The sequence below is a fragment of the Ixodes scapularis genome, unplaced genomic scaffold, assembly GCF_016920785.2.
Source record: "Ixodes scapularis isolate PalLabHiFi unplaced genomic scaffold, ASM1692078v2 PGA_scaffold1__304_contigs__length_218370807, whole genome shotgun sequence".
Taxonomy (NCBI): domain Eukaryota; kingdom Metazoa; phylum Arthropoda; class Arachnida; order Ixodida; family Ixodidae; genus Ixodes; species Ixodes scapularis.
The window spans coordinates 68,131,718-68,147,889 of NW_024609846.1; the positions used below are offsets into that span (position 1 = coordinate 68,131,718).

Sequence of the window (16,172 nt, forward strand, 5' to 3'; positions counted from 1 at the left end):
GATGTGTGGTTTCATGACACGTGTATGGCGCTGGATTGACTGGGACTACTCGTGGCATCTGCTGCAGTTCATTGTAAGGTGAAACGGAATGTAGTCCGAGTGCTGACCGTGTGAACCATACCCACATTGTTCCTACCAGTTCAGTGCTATGATTTCCTCCCTTTGTTCTGTGCTGGTGGTTTATGAGACTGGGGCCGAGCTTAGTGGCATCTCATCACTTTCATCATATTTGCACTTGGTCCAGTGACTAAAGCAGGAGCATAGATGCATGGGCAAACATTATGTGGTCCTCATCTGTAGTCCTACTGGACAGATATCCCACAAGCTGCTCGTAGACGTGACAAATTGCATGCCTTGGCAACCTTTCTCACACTTGAGTATCACCAACTCGTGACAAATACATAATTCTGTTAATACTTTGGTACTTGGTACTGTTGCTTAGGTTGCCAAAAGGCTGCTTTTGTAAAGCTGATGATTGTGCTGGTTGCTAGCTTGACTTGTGGTACTAGATCGTTCGGGCTTTAAACTCGTACTAAAGGACAAGTAGTCCTTTAGTACGAGTTTAAAGTAAAAATGCAGGCGAGCTGGTGCACATCCATATTGAGAAACTTTGAGACCAGGAACCGAAGGGACAAGGACGACACCGCCTCATATGAGACGGTGTTGTCCTTGTCCCCTTTTGTTCCTGGTCTCACGGTTTCTCATTATGAAATAGAGGACAGACATGCATTACCAAGAACGAGGCAGTGGTCTGCAAATGTTAAGGTATTTATTGCCTACACTCCAGCTGAGTATGGAAGCAATGCTCTTATGCCTCTTAGAGGCAGCTGCAAGAACATCAACTGCTGCCATCCACCTATCTTACAAGAGCCAATGCCGACAGAGTGGCACTGGCCAGTATACCAGCCTGCAAGGCCAGCAATGCTCGGGAAGGTAACCGGCACTCTTCGATGTTTGAAATACAAAGAAAAAAAAACCTAGAGTCATAGCTCCACTGTACAAATAGGTTGCTGTCTCTGTACTAGCCTTTTTGCACCTTAGACTGTGCTGGAGTTTTACAAACTCTTGATCAGCTTTCTCAGGACGTGCAACAACTGAGGACAAGTACAGTGGGTAGAGAATGAGAAATATAGGAAAGAACATTTTCAGAAAAAAATTGGGCTTCGTCATAATTTGGTCAGATGTCAGTCCTAACCATCTGGTGCATGTCGGCACTGGTCACATGGCGAAGCTGTGGGCGAAAAAATTACCATGGGAAAGCACTGTCTCTCTCAAGGACTTGCTCAACTGAAGCTATTTTTATGGTTTGTTTGCAACTTGAAAGCTCTACCACAGGACGTTTTCTGCCTCCAATGCATTTTTTTATCCTTTTTAATGGAATAAAGACCATAATGTTATCTCTCTGGGCATTTAGGAATGATCATGGGCTAGTCAAATAAACTATACCGCACATCTCAAGATATGGAGACAGTTTTTGTTCCTTTCACAGCTGGTGAACTTTGCGTTGAAAGCTCGCAGTTCTCCAAGCAGGTGTGGGCATGGCTCTGCTGGGTCTTTCTTGAAACGCAGACGACACTAAAAAGGTTTTGTGGCCCGTTTCAGATGACTGTTTCGCCTTCGTAGTCTCCTTTGCTGTAGCCCTTGTACCTGTGGCTCTTGAGGACCGAGGCGTGATGGTTAACGCCATTCTTGGGGTTGTTGATGACTACCAGCGGCTTTGGTTCCCAAAAGTCTGTGGGCTGGTCGACGTCCATCTGGGGCTCTAGGGCTTCTCTCACTTTCTGCATTTGAACGAAAACGTGCTGTCAGATCTTGTGAGCGCACAGCGAAATTTGTAGTTATTACTGCGGTATTTAATCTGTAATATACCCTTTTCAAGAGGCCATTAAGCAACACTGGTGGCTGCCATATTTTGGGCATCACTTCCTGCGCGAAGCATGTGACTGCAGCCGAGTTCGTGCAGACGCAGCAGCACTCGTGTCGAATAGATTGCACCTGAGTATGCGCCGAACGCCGACACGGTGCTCGTGTTCGATGTATGCACAAAGTGCGTGTCCTAAGTCTGGCGGTCTCAAAACAGCTACTGGAGAACGTTCATTTTCGAAAGGGGTATCAAAGACTATGTCAGTACTTTTGCGCAAAAAACTGTGTCACAGTTTAAAGATGTTCCTTGTGAAACGTTTCTTTTCTGGTGCTTAGTTTGCGAACGCTGATGAACCTTTTCTGCCACTGTCCCTATTTTCTTGCATGTAAGCGAATCTTCATTAACATAATTTGTTGTGTCTTCTGCAGAGAGAGTGGCTTCGTCGACGACAGTTCAGCAAGTGTGATTTGGGTCATATCTGGGTCTCGTAAACCCCTGCTTGCTGCTTTTCTTTTTTATCGACTCGGAGTCGCCCCGGTGGCATTTACCGGGTCCATTTTTAGCCGTTCACACTCACTGATTTCCCTCAAAATTTATTCAACAGATTAATGTACTAGTATTACAAGTCGCACGCAATAGGTCGTTTTTTCGCGAAGTTGTTGAATTTCTAGATTTGGTGTGAGGTTGAGGGGCTCTGCTGGCAGCACTAAAAACGTGACGTCAAATGTTGTAATAGGAAGAGGGGGCGACACAAGTTCTTCCCGACGCTTACAAGAAGTTTGATGGTGTGAAATGACTAGTGGGGAAGCTCACCTCAGCAAAACGAACAAAACGCGCAAAATACCATATTCTTATATTGCCTGCTCAACCCGAGTCCTACAACCTGTAACGTGTCCCGATGCCACCTAGTGGCTAAAAGACGAGGCCTGAATATGATGTCATCGCTAGTGGATCCCCCGCCCGTCCCAAGCGGCAAAGACGCTGAAGCTCGACGAGAGACGCCGCAAAGCTGCAGACGCGTCCATCTTGGCGTCTCTGCGTACTAGCGTCACGCGCGTAGTGAGACGCTTCAAGATGCGATGCTGATGACTTTTTTTCTTCTTTTTGGAAAAGGGGGGGGGGGGGGGGGGGGAGGTGAGGGGCAGGTTTTGTTTTCCTCCAAGTGACTGCACTGGAGAGCTCAAAAAAGTTTAAATGTTGATTTTGGCGTAACCTTCGTGTGCCATTTTCTAATTGGCTATTTTTAGGTTAGAGATAATAAAGAGCACGTTGGGAAAAGTATAAAGCCTGGGTATTCCAAAAATGTGCTTAATTTGGGCAGCTAAAAAAGAAAGAAAAAACAATCTGTTGGAACTTCTCCTTATACAAAATGACGACTTTTTTTTTTCTTTTAGGTGTATGTTTGGTGTTGGCATTCAAAGAGTGAGTAGAGACAAGGCCAGCAATTAGTGGGCAGATGCAAAGGCTTCACTGGAACCAGAGCCCGGCGCTTTGACGTTTCCAAGCGCTCTCATCTCTCCCTCAGTCGAACCAGCGTCCGGCATTCAAACGCTAGACCGCGCGCGAGGAGCAGACGACGCTCTTCTCCGCTCTGATTGGAGGGAGACAAAGGCAGCTAGCCTTGGCTACTACCCACTAATCCTTCCAATGAGAGCTCGGCGGCGATAGGGCGTCCCCCCGCTCTCATCTCCTCCTCTCCCAGGTTTTTTCCCCGCATAGTAATCGCGCAGGTTCACTATTGCCCTTTGCCGACAAATAACGACGGTCAAAAAGGAGATCTGGAGCGACCTCTTACTTGGATGATTCCCGAAGACTCTGCCTTGTGCAGGGCCTTGACGACGAACACGGGAACCACGCTGACGATGATGCCGAACAGGATCCAGCCCACGACGTCCACCCACATGGGGAAGTGGTGCTTGTTGCGGTAGCGTAATCGGGAAAGGGACATGCCGCCACACACCACCACCGCCTGTGAAATAGGAAGAGGGTTCGCGGACAACATGAGCTGAAACACCCGATCTGGTCTTCTTTTCTGTGTCTGCGGTCCCCACAAGCTTTGTATTATCTCTCAAGCTGTCAAATAGTCGGAACTGTGACACTTCAACTTCGCATTTCATTCCCAGTCCGGACAACGGCTCCTTCAGACACTGGCAGGTACGGCAGAGAAGCACGAAGTACTGTTTCAGCTCATGTCGTGCACGATACTACATCAGGCTTCAGCTGTAAGAAAAAACGAGAAAGACCGAAGGTTCGGTCTTGGCATCTGCCCGTAAAGCAGAGGAAGAACTAGTTCTTAGCGTTTTACTGAAAGATTTTTTTATGATTCCGTACGTGTGTAAACATACTGCTGCTCGGGGCACCTAGAGCGAAACCTCGCACTGCAGAACCCCTAGTTCAATACCCACCCCTTCCCGTTTCGATCTGGATGAGTATCGCACCGGCGTGCGGCGTGTATCAGAGTAGCAGACGAAGCAGTCGTACTGCACTAGAAAAATCTATCTACAGCGGAGACACTAGGCGACCATTGGGGCTAACTCCCCGCCGTCAAAACAAACATACAACGCAATTAGTTTTCTCGTTACACAAAAGTTACCACCGCAGCAGAAATCGAAACTGGCCGGGCTGGAAGTAGAACACAAGCAGTAAATTAGCAGTTCCTTTCAATGCCGTTTTTTTTCTTTATCTTTATTCAATAAAAATAATTCGAAAAAAGGTTGTATTTGATTGGGTGAACAACGAATTGTTTTTATTTTTGTGAGTTATTCCGCAGGCAAACGGCGTAGGTGCCTGGCAAGGCCTGTTGTACAACATGCAACGTACGGACAACAGTTGAAATAATGCGGAGGTCAAGTCGTCTCCTTGCGCAGGAGTTGCGGTGACGTCAGAACGACGCTGAGTTACGATTGGCTTCGATTCAAAGAACAGTGATAGGGACTTCAAGGCATCTAGGACCTCAATCCTAGATGCCTTGAAGTATACCCACATTTTTTTTTTTGTTCCTTCTAATCAGCCAATAAGAGCTTGGCGTTCTGACAGTATCGCAACCCCGTGCGAAAAACAGACAAACTTGCGCCATGCATAAAAAAAAAAAGGAACTTGCGTTTTGCATTAAAAAGAAAAAGCAGCATTTGACACGGATTCACAATTAGTTAAATAGCCAAATTCAGTCAAAACATGCAGCTGAAGCTAATGTCCGGATAATGCAATTATATACTATAGAATTATGTCGGCAACCTGTAGAAGAGAAAATGGCACGTGAATTAGTTGTTCTCGCTAAATTTTCGTAAATAATGTGCTCTAGTGTTTTACAACCAACACTTGGAAATGGCTGCCTTGTTGCATTTTTCCAATCTAGAGGTAATTTTGTTCAAAACACTTACTTTTTAAACAACAAGTAGGGGGACGACAGCGGCTGTACAGTTTTTCAAGATGCGGTTCGAGATACCACCTGAGCCGAAGGCTGAGTTTAACCTAAAGTGACGCCGTGCCGCTGAGAAGGTCTATGTCCTTCGTTTGGGCAAAACGTTTCTAATTTTGTAATTGTGAAAATCGACTGAACAGTCGTGAAAACCGACTGAAAATACAGACCGAAGCTTTCAGGTTTGCCTCCACATCCGTGCATAATTAACACCAGTATACTAGAAAAAAAACAAAAAAAACGATACTGTGTTTTTGTTTTGTATTTTACTTTTCAGATATTTTTATATATTTTTTAATATTTTCAGTTTCCTTTCACTTTTTCAGCTATTTCTATACTTTCTCAATTTCTTTTAGATATTTGTATACATCATTTCACTTTTTCAGGTAGTGCGTCCAAGTGCAAATATTTCGCCTTGCGCATTCTTTTTGTTATGGTCTTGGTTAGCTCTTTTATCTTGGAATACAGTGTTTGCTCCGGTGAGTGACAATACCTATGAAACAAACGATTCGTTTTGCAGGATGTTGATTAAAGTTTGATGTCTTTGTTCATCCAAGCCTTATCATTCCTCCTGTGCTTCGCTGTTATGACACGCGATGGTACGTACGTCTGTGCCAAATATAAAATTTTCGTTTTAAGTAAATTATTGTCCGAGTAGATAGATATCCATAGATAAACTTTGTGTAGGCCGTAGATTTTCCGGTGTTTATTTACAAGAGAAATCGGCGGATATGCTTTTCGGTGTTTATCCTTTTTTTAATATAGTAGAATATTGTTTGTTTGTTTTTTGGGGGCGGACGCTGAAAGCTGTGATTATCGGTGAAAACATATAATGAAAAACTAAGAGCTCAAATAAAAAATAAAAGTGTTTTGAAGAAAAAAAAAAAGTCCTAGGTAAAGCAGAAAAATTCGCAAAATCGGTGTTTTTGAGGTATTAACTGGTTTTGTATATTTAACACCAACGGATGTTTATGGGCGTTTTGGGGTTATAACCGGAAAGTCTACGGCCGAACTCTATGTGTTACAAACCTGGGTAGAAACGCGTCCAGGGCCTCTAAACTCGTCAAACACAAATTTGGGGCCGAAGTCGACAGAGCTCACCGATCGGCACATCACGACGATGACTTAGCGCTTTTTTCGCCGACGTTCAATCGGCGCGCTCCGCGAACTTCCGGCTCCAACTTTGTGTTCGACGAGTTTAGGGCCCCAGTCACGCAAAACAAAATCACCCATTAAATTTAAAAAAAAAAAAAAAATAAAGAAAAGATTCCCGTGGTTGGGTATTTAATGACTCATTGCAGTACAGGAAACTCTCGCGACAACAACCTCGTGATCACAGATACCAGGTATCGTAACAACGGAGGACACAGGGTTACCGTCATTTCATAAGAGCAAGTCTTATCACATTAGCACTGCCAGGGCACAGTCTTGTGGGTGCTTCCACAGATTGAAACATTGAGCGGGCGTTAATCATTCCCCCCAAAGAACAAAATACAAAAGAGGTAAGCCGAGAAGAAACCCATTCTACGTTTGAAAAATTTAAATCGTCTGCAAGAATAATTGTGCTTTCCGGTCTGTAATGTTAATCCGCGCGAGAAATGCACTTCCCAAGACCAGGAGCGCCGGCTAGCTCGCGCTTGTAGCCTTGGCGAGCAATTCGTTCATACTCCATTTTGTACGCGCTCCGCACACCAGCAAGTTCAGACTCGTCCCAGCATCCGCCCGCGCATTGGCTTCCGCCCCGTGACGTCACCTCATTCTCGCCATCGCCCTTCACTACTCTCCTCTTCTCTACGCGTCCCTTTCCACTGTTTTGCCCACAAATGGACGCCGTCGGCTTTCCCCTGTTATGAGGGAACTAATGCTAACGCATAAATAATCTCGTCCACGAAACGAACGAGGGCTCGTCAAGCTGTGTATGTATTTATTACAAGCTGCTTTCAGCTACCTTTATCTTGAGAGTTTTGCCTCCGCTGTCTGCCGATGTACTATCGCGGACAATATGAGCTGAAACGGCGCTCCGGCCTGTGCACGGTACTACCTGCGCCGCCTGTCGCATCGCTCCCTAAACACGGCACACCCTGAGGCCGAGATAAATTATCACTTGCGCTCACTGCGCCGCTGCGCTCTTCCGGCCGTCTGCTAGCCCAATGTTCACGTTTTCAGCTAACCTGCATTTCAGTGCATTTCAAGAAAGCGCCGAAATGGAAAATGCGCTGTCACGCTCGTATCTCCTCAAGGAGCGCTGCCTGACGAAGCGGCCTTGGCCCCCAAAAGAAGCCGATCTGAATATCATTAAAAACATTTGGAGGCGCCTCAAGGCGCGGTGGAGGGGACGCCATGTCGCGGCGTCCCCTCCATCGCGCCACTGCTCACAAATCGTGGAAAGCAATCAGAGGTGAATGGGAGTGGCTTCGGGGCTGAGCCAGACTTCGTGGCCGCGCTCTATGATTTCTTACCAGACAGGATGAGAACCGTGGTCGCGGGTCAGGGGAGAATGACGCGGTATTAAATTATTTTGCAAGTTTTACTGCGCCTCAGGACACCCTGAACTGGACTTCTGCCGATTGGAACAAAGCTTGATGCTACAGTTGCGACACGGTTTGATGCCATTAACCACGCATACGTTTGTGCGGTGCCTCCTTGATCCCGATCTTCTTGTATAGTGCAGTGGAACTTCCAAGCCGACTATTAATCTTTTGTGTCTGACAATGTCCTCTGCAAATATTCTTTCGATTAAGTTTCAATCTCCTTCTGTTGACAAATATATGACTGTTTGTTCCACCTTATTAAGACTGGGAATCCATAAACATAAAACTGGTGTCTTGTCAGCAACTTGTTTTGCTTGAAACAAACACGTGGGCCCCTTAATAAAGAAATAATATTTTGGAATCTTTTCATACTAATCAAGGTTACAAAACCTTCTCAGTAACATGTATGCTTACCGTTTTTTTTTTTTAAACATCTGTGATCAATGAAACAGAAAAAATAAATTAATAACTTGGAGCTGGACTAAACCCGGCACGCATATTATACTTCGTTTCAGCTTCGGTCCAGACGCAGCCAAAGCTACAAGCCCGAGCTCCGGGCTTTCAGCATCCCTGCCAAGCACGCGCGCTCGTGCAGTGCAAGCACTGTTCTGGGCCACATGCTCGCGCTTGTAGCATCGGCTGCGTCTGGACCGAAGCTGAAACGAAGTATAGTGCCTATATTTTAGGATGTCGTACTTTGTGCATGCACCTATAATCAAAGAAAAACAACCTGCAACGTCTTTTGATATGACTTTCAAAAACGATAATGGCAGTTGAAATTTAAGACACTTCAATATTTTTTCTTCACCAGTCAGCGTTTTTTTCTACGGGATTCTGCGCAATAGAGTAAAGTAAATCAATACCAAAAGGGGGACGGCAAGTGTAATCTTTTGTTCCCACCGCCGCCCTACCACACATGCCCGCTGTCGCACCCGCCGTCTCGCTTGCAGACAGCCGGAAGAGCGCAGTGGCGCAGCTAGCGCAAGTGAGAATTTATCTCGTACTCAGGGTGCGCCATGTGTGCGGAGCAAGGCGACGGGCGGCGCAGGTAGTACCGTGCGCCCGCCGGAGCTCTGTTTCAGCTCATATTGTCCGCGATAGTACGGGAGCCGAGGGTTCGTCAAGCTGCCACCTAGCAGCTTTTTCCCTCGGTCCTCACTATCAATGATGAAAAGTAAACTTATACTATTATTTTAGAGCGCAGCTCATATAGGCGCCCGTTTCCGGCGTGAGCGGTGTCGCCGTCGGCATAACCGCGCGTTGCATTATGGGACGTGTCGCATAATGACTTCACATGGCGCCTAAATTTGGCGGAAAATGTTCCCGCTAAGCTTAGAGGGGACATTTTTTCAGCCAAAATTAGCGGGGGAATTTGCCGGGAAATTGTCTCACAATTTCACGGTAAATTGCCGTTCATACCCTTCCCTCCTCCTTCTGAAGAGCTGCGCTCTAATTCGGCATTACACTGAATTGTGAACGTGTTTCATGTTATTATTATTATTATTATTATTATTATTATTATTATTATTATTATTATTATTATTATCATCGTCATCCCCGTGGCAAAGTCGCGCTGTCAAAATTCATATTTACAGAGAAAAAAGAAACGCGTGAAAGTCGTGCATCCTCGTACAAGACGCCCCTACGAAAAGTTTAGAAAGAAACCGCAACTATTTCCTCGGAAATAATGACCTATGCGTTGCTTTAAAGCTTAATAAGATGTTTAAGACTAAAATAACGAGACGCGACATATCTCAATCGGGCTTTTCACTTACCACGAACACGAGCGGCGTGATGAGTCCCCAGCAGATGCGTAGGTAGATGTACGGCACGTGGTGCATCACCTCGCTCTGGCCACTCAGGAGGTTGTGGCCGCCTTGAAGTACGGGGAGCACGCGTCAAGAGAAGCAGCGAGCGGACAACGCGGTACTTTTTTAAAGAACTCTGTAGATGACACAATTGAATAAAGCCGTTTCATTTCTCCACCAAAAAGGCTGTCTAATAAGGATTCGATCGTCATGAAAGCTACGCTCTGTTGAGACATCGGACAGAGAGGTGGCGCTGTTGTCGGTAAGACACATGTGCAGTCGTGTCTCTTCGACTGAATGTGGTTTCTGCGCACGGGCACTGCCCCCGCATGGTGCAGGCAGACTCTGACTTGTTCGTAAACAAAGTGTAGCTCTCTGGGTACTACATTCATAATGGAAGAAGAGGAAAAAAGCCTGCTGGGAAAGCTTCCCTTCTATCCAATTTGGGTCGATGGTTCTAAGCTTTCGGTTAATTCACCTTAAGAAAAAAAAAAAAAAAGTAAGGAACGAAAAGTCTTTTATTAAGCTGGGTATTAATGATTTAAAGTTCTAAAAGCAAACGCGTGCTTTATTTCTAGCCCGCATTGCGTAGTATATTATATTGTTTCGTTTATATATATATTTGGGGGTACGAGTCACCTTAGCCAATGTGGCGGTTCACGGCTGCCACGTGACTCGCCGTCAGACAGGACTTTTTTTTTTTTCAAATGAATAGTACAAAGAAAGGGTCAATGCGCAGTTTTTTTCTGTGTTTTTTTTTAATGGTCTGACGGGTGCACGTAGTACAGTGTTTGCAAGTTATTCAGGTTTATAAGCACCGAATAGAAATATCGAGGGCGAAAGGTTGTCACCTTAGTAAAACATATAAAATAGCGCAACAGAAAGACAAGGACAAGAAGTATACAGGACAGGCGCTAAGTACGTTCTTAACGTTCTTAAGGAACGATCAGTACGTTCTTAAGGTTGTCACCTTCCATTCGGTTTCATTTTGGCGCGTCCGCTTCCGCGACATTCGTCTCCGTCGGATAGTGAGCTCTCATCCTCCGAATTTAACTCCGAGAAGCATTAAAAGTTTGAATCGGAAAAGCCGGCGAACCATCTCGCGTGTATTACGTTATAGCAGAGCGTCTAATCTCGAAACTATGAACCCCAGCAAATCGAAACTCGCTGCAAATATAACGTTTATAGTACGCCAAAGACGTAACAAATAGCAACACCTTCCGGGTGTGTGTGTAGCGGCCTCGGCGGCTCCTAGGCAATGGGCCGGCTTACGAATTCTCGGGTGACGGTTTCGAATCTCAGCCGAGCTGCCCTCAATCTGACGGAGGCTCATTGCGGAAAAAGGTGCAGTGTAACCCAGCTTTCGATAGCACATCAAAAGAACCCCAGGTAGTCCAAATGAATCCTCAGTCCACCGCTGTGGCGTGCCAGATGCCCTTCGTTGGTTTGGCACGTAAAACCCGAAATTTGACTTCCGGGCATCCCGGAAGTCAAAGTGCAGTTTTAAGGCGGGAACTTGTAAATGAAGAGTCGCCGCCGTACATGAACGGCGACGACCGTCAAAGGGTAGCCCGGCGGTTTTTGCGGGTATATCTACGCTAACTACATTTCTGGAATATCGGAACTTTTCTCCTTCCGGCAATGCTATTTAGTATTTCTAAATTCAGGATAGCTCGTGAGGAAACGGCAAGTTAAGATGACGTCGAAACCAACATTAATATTTCTCCGCGCTTTCTAATGGCGCGACGCCAGGTGCATCGTTCTCCATGGAGTGGAGCTTCCATGGCCCTTATTTCACGCCGTCAAACTTCTTGTATAACCCACCGGAAACAGTCTACTGCCCAAATTACATCGACGGGTGGATGTATGGATGCATTGCTAATGGCTGCATCCTTTATAATGGGCGGAACCTTGCGCCACCCAGCTGTCGTCACATTTTCAATGTTGCCAGTAAGACCTTTCAGTTAAAAAAAAAAAAATTAACACTTAATAACGTTGTGAAAAAAATATATTTTGACTAATATGGGTTACTAGTTCAGCCTAGTCTATTGGGGGGTTGAATCAATTATAAGACTAATTCGTAACCACGCAAAAAAAAAAAAAAGAATCCCCGCAGTTACACATGCCTGAAGTGTCAGAAAAACGAAGTGTGCTTACCGTAGAACCAGCCAAGGGCACAGAGCTCGAGGAATGAGATGATTATGAGCGCTAGCACGGCCACGTAGTAGTCTGTCATTTGGAAATAGTAGATGCCTCCCTGTAAGACATGGCTCGTATTTGTCTCGCAGAGTGCATTCAGTCTCTTTGCACAAGGCTCAATTGGTTCCACTTTTCTAGGGGCAGTTGCCCTCTCGAATCACAAAACCCCGGCACTAAAAATAATTCAACACTATACTGTTTGATTCGCTGGAAATCTGTCAAAATGAAATATGTTATACAGCCAAAAAATAGGACAAAGCAGTAATGTTTTTGGCCACGAAGAATGTCGTTTTCTATTCAACTGCTTTGTTTGAAAGGAACAAAAACGCGATTTTCAAAGGTCAATTTTATTGTTTGATTCTGACGTGTCATGCCTTGCTAAGCAGGTATTGAGCTAATCGTGTTATACTGGTAGAGACGTCATTCATCTTTCTGTTTTTCTTTCTTTTCCCTGGTTCAAACGATAGCATCCATTTTGGTTCCTCCTGTTATTCTTCGAGCGATTTATTTTCAGGATGTTACTTGGAATTCTTTTTAATAGAAATTGGGTAGCGTACTTTGCTTATAGGAAGATTGTTATAGTAACAGCTCAAGAAGGTAGGGCGAGGGAAAGGAAGGCTGGAGAGGAGGAAGCAGATGGAACCTGGAGAGGAGAGGGAAAGACATCCCCCTCTCCCCAGCATTACGTCTGCTTCCTCCTCCCCGGCCTTCCTTTCCCTTGCTCTACCCTCTTGAGTTGCAATGGACTTTAACCAGAAATACTTAATCTCTCTCCAGTGTTCCTTTCAAGTTAGTACCGTCATGTTAAGAAAAAAGACCGTACCACATGCATATTCCTTTTCGGGGAGGTATATCAGTACGTTGTTGATTGCATTACGATATGCGCAAGCAATCCGCGAGAACAAGATGTGTGCAAATAAAAGCAGACATTATGCGAAGTGCCTTAGCAAGAGGCCTTACAGGATTTTGGAAGTCGTTCATCTGTTCTCCCCATTTGCACCCTATTCTATAATTTGTAAACACCTTAATAATAATAATAATAATAATAATAATAATAATAATAATAATAATAATAAGAAGAAGAAGAAGAAGAAGAAGAAGAAGAAGAAGAAGAAGAAGAAGAAGAAGAATTTTATTTAGCAAATAGCTTGCTTTGAACATATATTTCACACATAAGAGAAATCTAAGAAGGTTCTTTTTTGTTATGTGCATAATTTTATTTTATATTACTGTGGAAGAACAGAGAGATATCTGATCGGAGGCCAGCCAAGGTGGCGAAAGCTCGCTCAGTCTTTGCGCATCTCCCGGGAGGGGCACTGTCGGTTTATGGGTCTTCGCGCATGCGCAGTGGCGCGCTGCACGGTCTTGACTTTAGTCATGACTGTTGCGCATCTCGTGGCGCTTACAAGAAATGCGAACGAACCTTCGACACACGTGTTCTAACTTGTTCCATGGCGATGCGGCGCCGTCCAGCTAAGCTCTCTTCTTACACCGACATTGATTTAGCAATATAGTGGTTTCCGGTAAAAAAGAGCCGAGGATCAGGCATACCTGTGTGATGTAAGGTATGCTGGTGATGAAACATGCGACGCATATGAAGAGCAGAAACAGGCCGTGCCCCTGAAATCGTTGCTTGATGAACCGGCCGTAGGATTCCTCGAGTGCTTGTACTCCTGTGCTAGCAATTGTTACCTGGACAAAAAAAAAAGAAGTGATTTATGAAATGCGTAGCATTTATAGGGCCGCAGCTTCTGGGAATTTGTGTCCGTGGCATGCTGCCTCAATGACGTCACAGCTCCACGTGACATGTCACGTGATGTAATAATTTCAATGACCCTATGGTGCCACGTGACACTGGTTTCGCGTCACATGGGAACGTCAGAGTGTCACGGGACTCTGTGGTGGCTTTATGCATATTCACAAAACCTTCGCACTGTGCCCTTGAGTGGCCTCCTTAGCTGTGTGCGAAAAAGGAGGAGCCCGAAGAATAAATGTTATGCATTTAGAACGCCTTTAGGAAATGCAAAAAAGAAACCGCCCGTTTTTAATTTGCCTCAATGCAATGGGCAAGAAGCGCACAGCATCCTGTCTGTTAATGTACACTTTCGTTGGTTCCCAAGTGTGGGAACAATATTACGACGTTCGTTTTCACTAGCTTGCCTGTTTTATTAACAAAGGTGAATCGGAAATGCTTTCTCACTTGTGAATCCATGGCGACGCAGATAAGGAAGAAAAAAAAGATGACAGCCCAGAAAGTTGGCACCGGCATGTTCCTTATGACCTCCGAGTAGACGACAAATATTATTCCGGGATCTGCAAGACAACGAAATTCGGGGTAACTCACTTTCCATGTCCGTTCTGACGAGTAGGAACAATGCGAACGTTTTAAAGACTGGTTCACAAATTTGCGACGGTTCCGTTCACAACAACCAAAACGACAAAAACGACCGGAACAACTTTGATTTATGCTTGCTTCATGTACCTCTCGCACACATGCCACGCTGTGTACGGCGAACACTTGTCCCGGTGAATTTGTCGTTGCTGTCGTTTCGGTTGCTGCGAACGGAATCGTCACAAATGCGTGAACCAGCCGTAATTTTGAAAGCAAATTAAAACAACCACAGACAGTGCGGACAAAGAGCGCGTATACTCGAATTGAGCTTGAGCTCAATTAAAATAAATTCGTGCTTACGAGCTTCCATTAGGAAGCTTGACTGGGTTCGGTGTTCCTGCACGTACAAAATATAGTTCAAACATTTTAAAAAAAATTGCTTAAATAAAATGAGCGCACACTGTTTTTATAGCTAAACAACGAATATAAATGGTCGAAGACGAAGTAGTTATTAGGCAATGTAATGTGCATGTTACACAGAAGCGACTCAAGTGCATAGTAACTAGTACGGAAATGAGGAACGATCAGGCACTCCCTGCGTCGGAGAGAAAATCGCAAGGTGTTGCACTGCGCCAGCAAAGATGCGAGTGTAAGTGCATGCGTGGCTTTCGCGAGTGCCGTCTACGTGAAACCGCTCGTGCAAATGAAGCATTCTGCAGATGCCTTCATGTTGCTATCGCTACTCATGGCTTGTGAGGTGGAGTATAGTTGCTGCGAATAGCCCGGAAAATTGTTTTGGTTGCAGAAGATGTCCCGTCCACCAACTGCTTATGTGTTTATTTTTCGGCTGTTCCTGGTACGCGATTAATGAAAATGGCGGTTTTTCATCCCAAAGCTGGTGTATATAACGATGTATATACCATATATACGTCGTGATGCATAGAACTAAAAACAAATAACAATGATTGCGAAGGACCACACGAAGTCTGCTGCGATTATGATAGTAGTGAAAGGTTTGCGATTGCCGCAAACCTTTCACTACTATTTCCAGCTGAAGGGTCTCACTACTAGAACATTCGTCTCTAAAAGTGTTAAAATTCGTCCAGAAAGGGATGAAAGTTACTCTCTCATTACTATAAAATTCATCTCTAAAAGTGTCAAAATTGATTCTTAAAGGGACGAAAGTTACTCCCCCATGTTTTACAAAATTTCATCACTAAAAGTGTCAATAATGGTCCTCAAAGGGACGAACATTACTCCCCTGTCACTTTAAGTGGCAAAAGTAATTCCCAAAGGGACGAAAAGTTAGTCTCCAATCAGAAAGTTACTTCCCAATCATAGCATTGTTGATCCTCAAAGAGATCAAAGTTACTTCCCCAATTGTGGACACGACGGCGCTTAAGAGGGCGCGGTACCTCTATTTATTCGTCCGTTTCAGCCACCAGATGGCGCGCGGCTCGAAACGTGGTTGAACGCGCAACTTCTAGATGGCGCCAGTATCGAGGTGTGAAAAGGCCCGCGTTATCCGCTGCGTGAAATAGATCCTGAAATCTGCCGTGTTCTCCCGGCGGAGGAAGTTTCTGCATCCCTCGCGCGCGCTTGGTATGTACGCGCGGTGACCGAGTCCGGCCTCTGCGCTGTGTGATGCAGTGGGTGGCGCTCGTTTCTGTTCGGAGGTAGGAATAAAAATGCCGGTCCCCTTTTTTACGACGCTCGTTTCTATAGCTTGTTTTTCTTTTTTTTTTTTTTATCTCAAGTGACCTACAGTACCGCCTGTTCGAAATCGTCCTTTGCGGTGAGCGATTGAGAGTCAGGTTAGCATTTTATTTGGGTCAGCACTACACGTTTAATGGAGACCTCGGGCGGCGATGTAAATATGCATTGCTTCCCAAAGTGTGTCCAAGGTGCGCAATGACAATTGGAAAGGGTATTGAAGGCGCGCGACCGTCGGTTGGTAAAATACGTGCGTTAGATTGACTTATTCAGTCTAATCATTTTTGCCAACGTCTTTTATCTGTTT

The 16,172-nt window shown here is 45.1% G+C and overlaps 1 protein-coding gene across 1 annotated transcript in view; it reads right to left on the reverse strand.

Moving 5' to 3' along the window:
* Positions 1-752: 752 nt before the first annotated feature.
* LOC8041380 (sodium- and chloride-dependent betaine transporter) overlaps positions 753-16,172 on the reverse strand; it is a 124,022-nt gene continuing 108,602 nt past the window's right edge. The window contains exons 7-12 of the mRNA XM_029992822.4: positions 14,021-14,133; positions 13,372-13,512; positions 11,779-11,878; positions 9,589-9,689; positions 3,660-3,833; positions 753-1,781 (exon numbers count right to left, since the gene is read on the reverse strand). Coding sequence (XP_029848682.3) covers positions 1,599-1,781; positions 3,660-3,833; positions 9,589-9,689; positions 11,779-11,878; positions 13,372-13,512; positions 14,021-14,133 — 812 coding nt within the window. The 3' untranslated portion in view covers positions 753-1,598. The remainder of the gene's footprint in view (positions 1,782-3,659; positions 3,834-9,588; positions 9,690-11,778; positions 11,879-13,371; positions 13,513-14,020; positions 14,134-16,172) is intronic.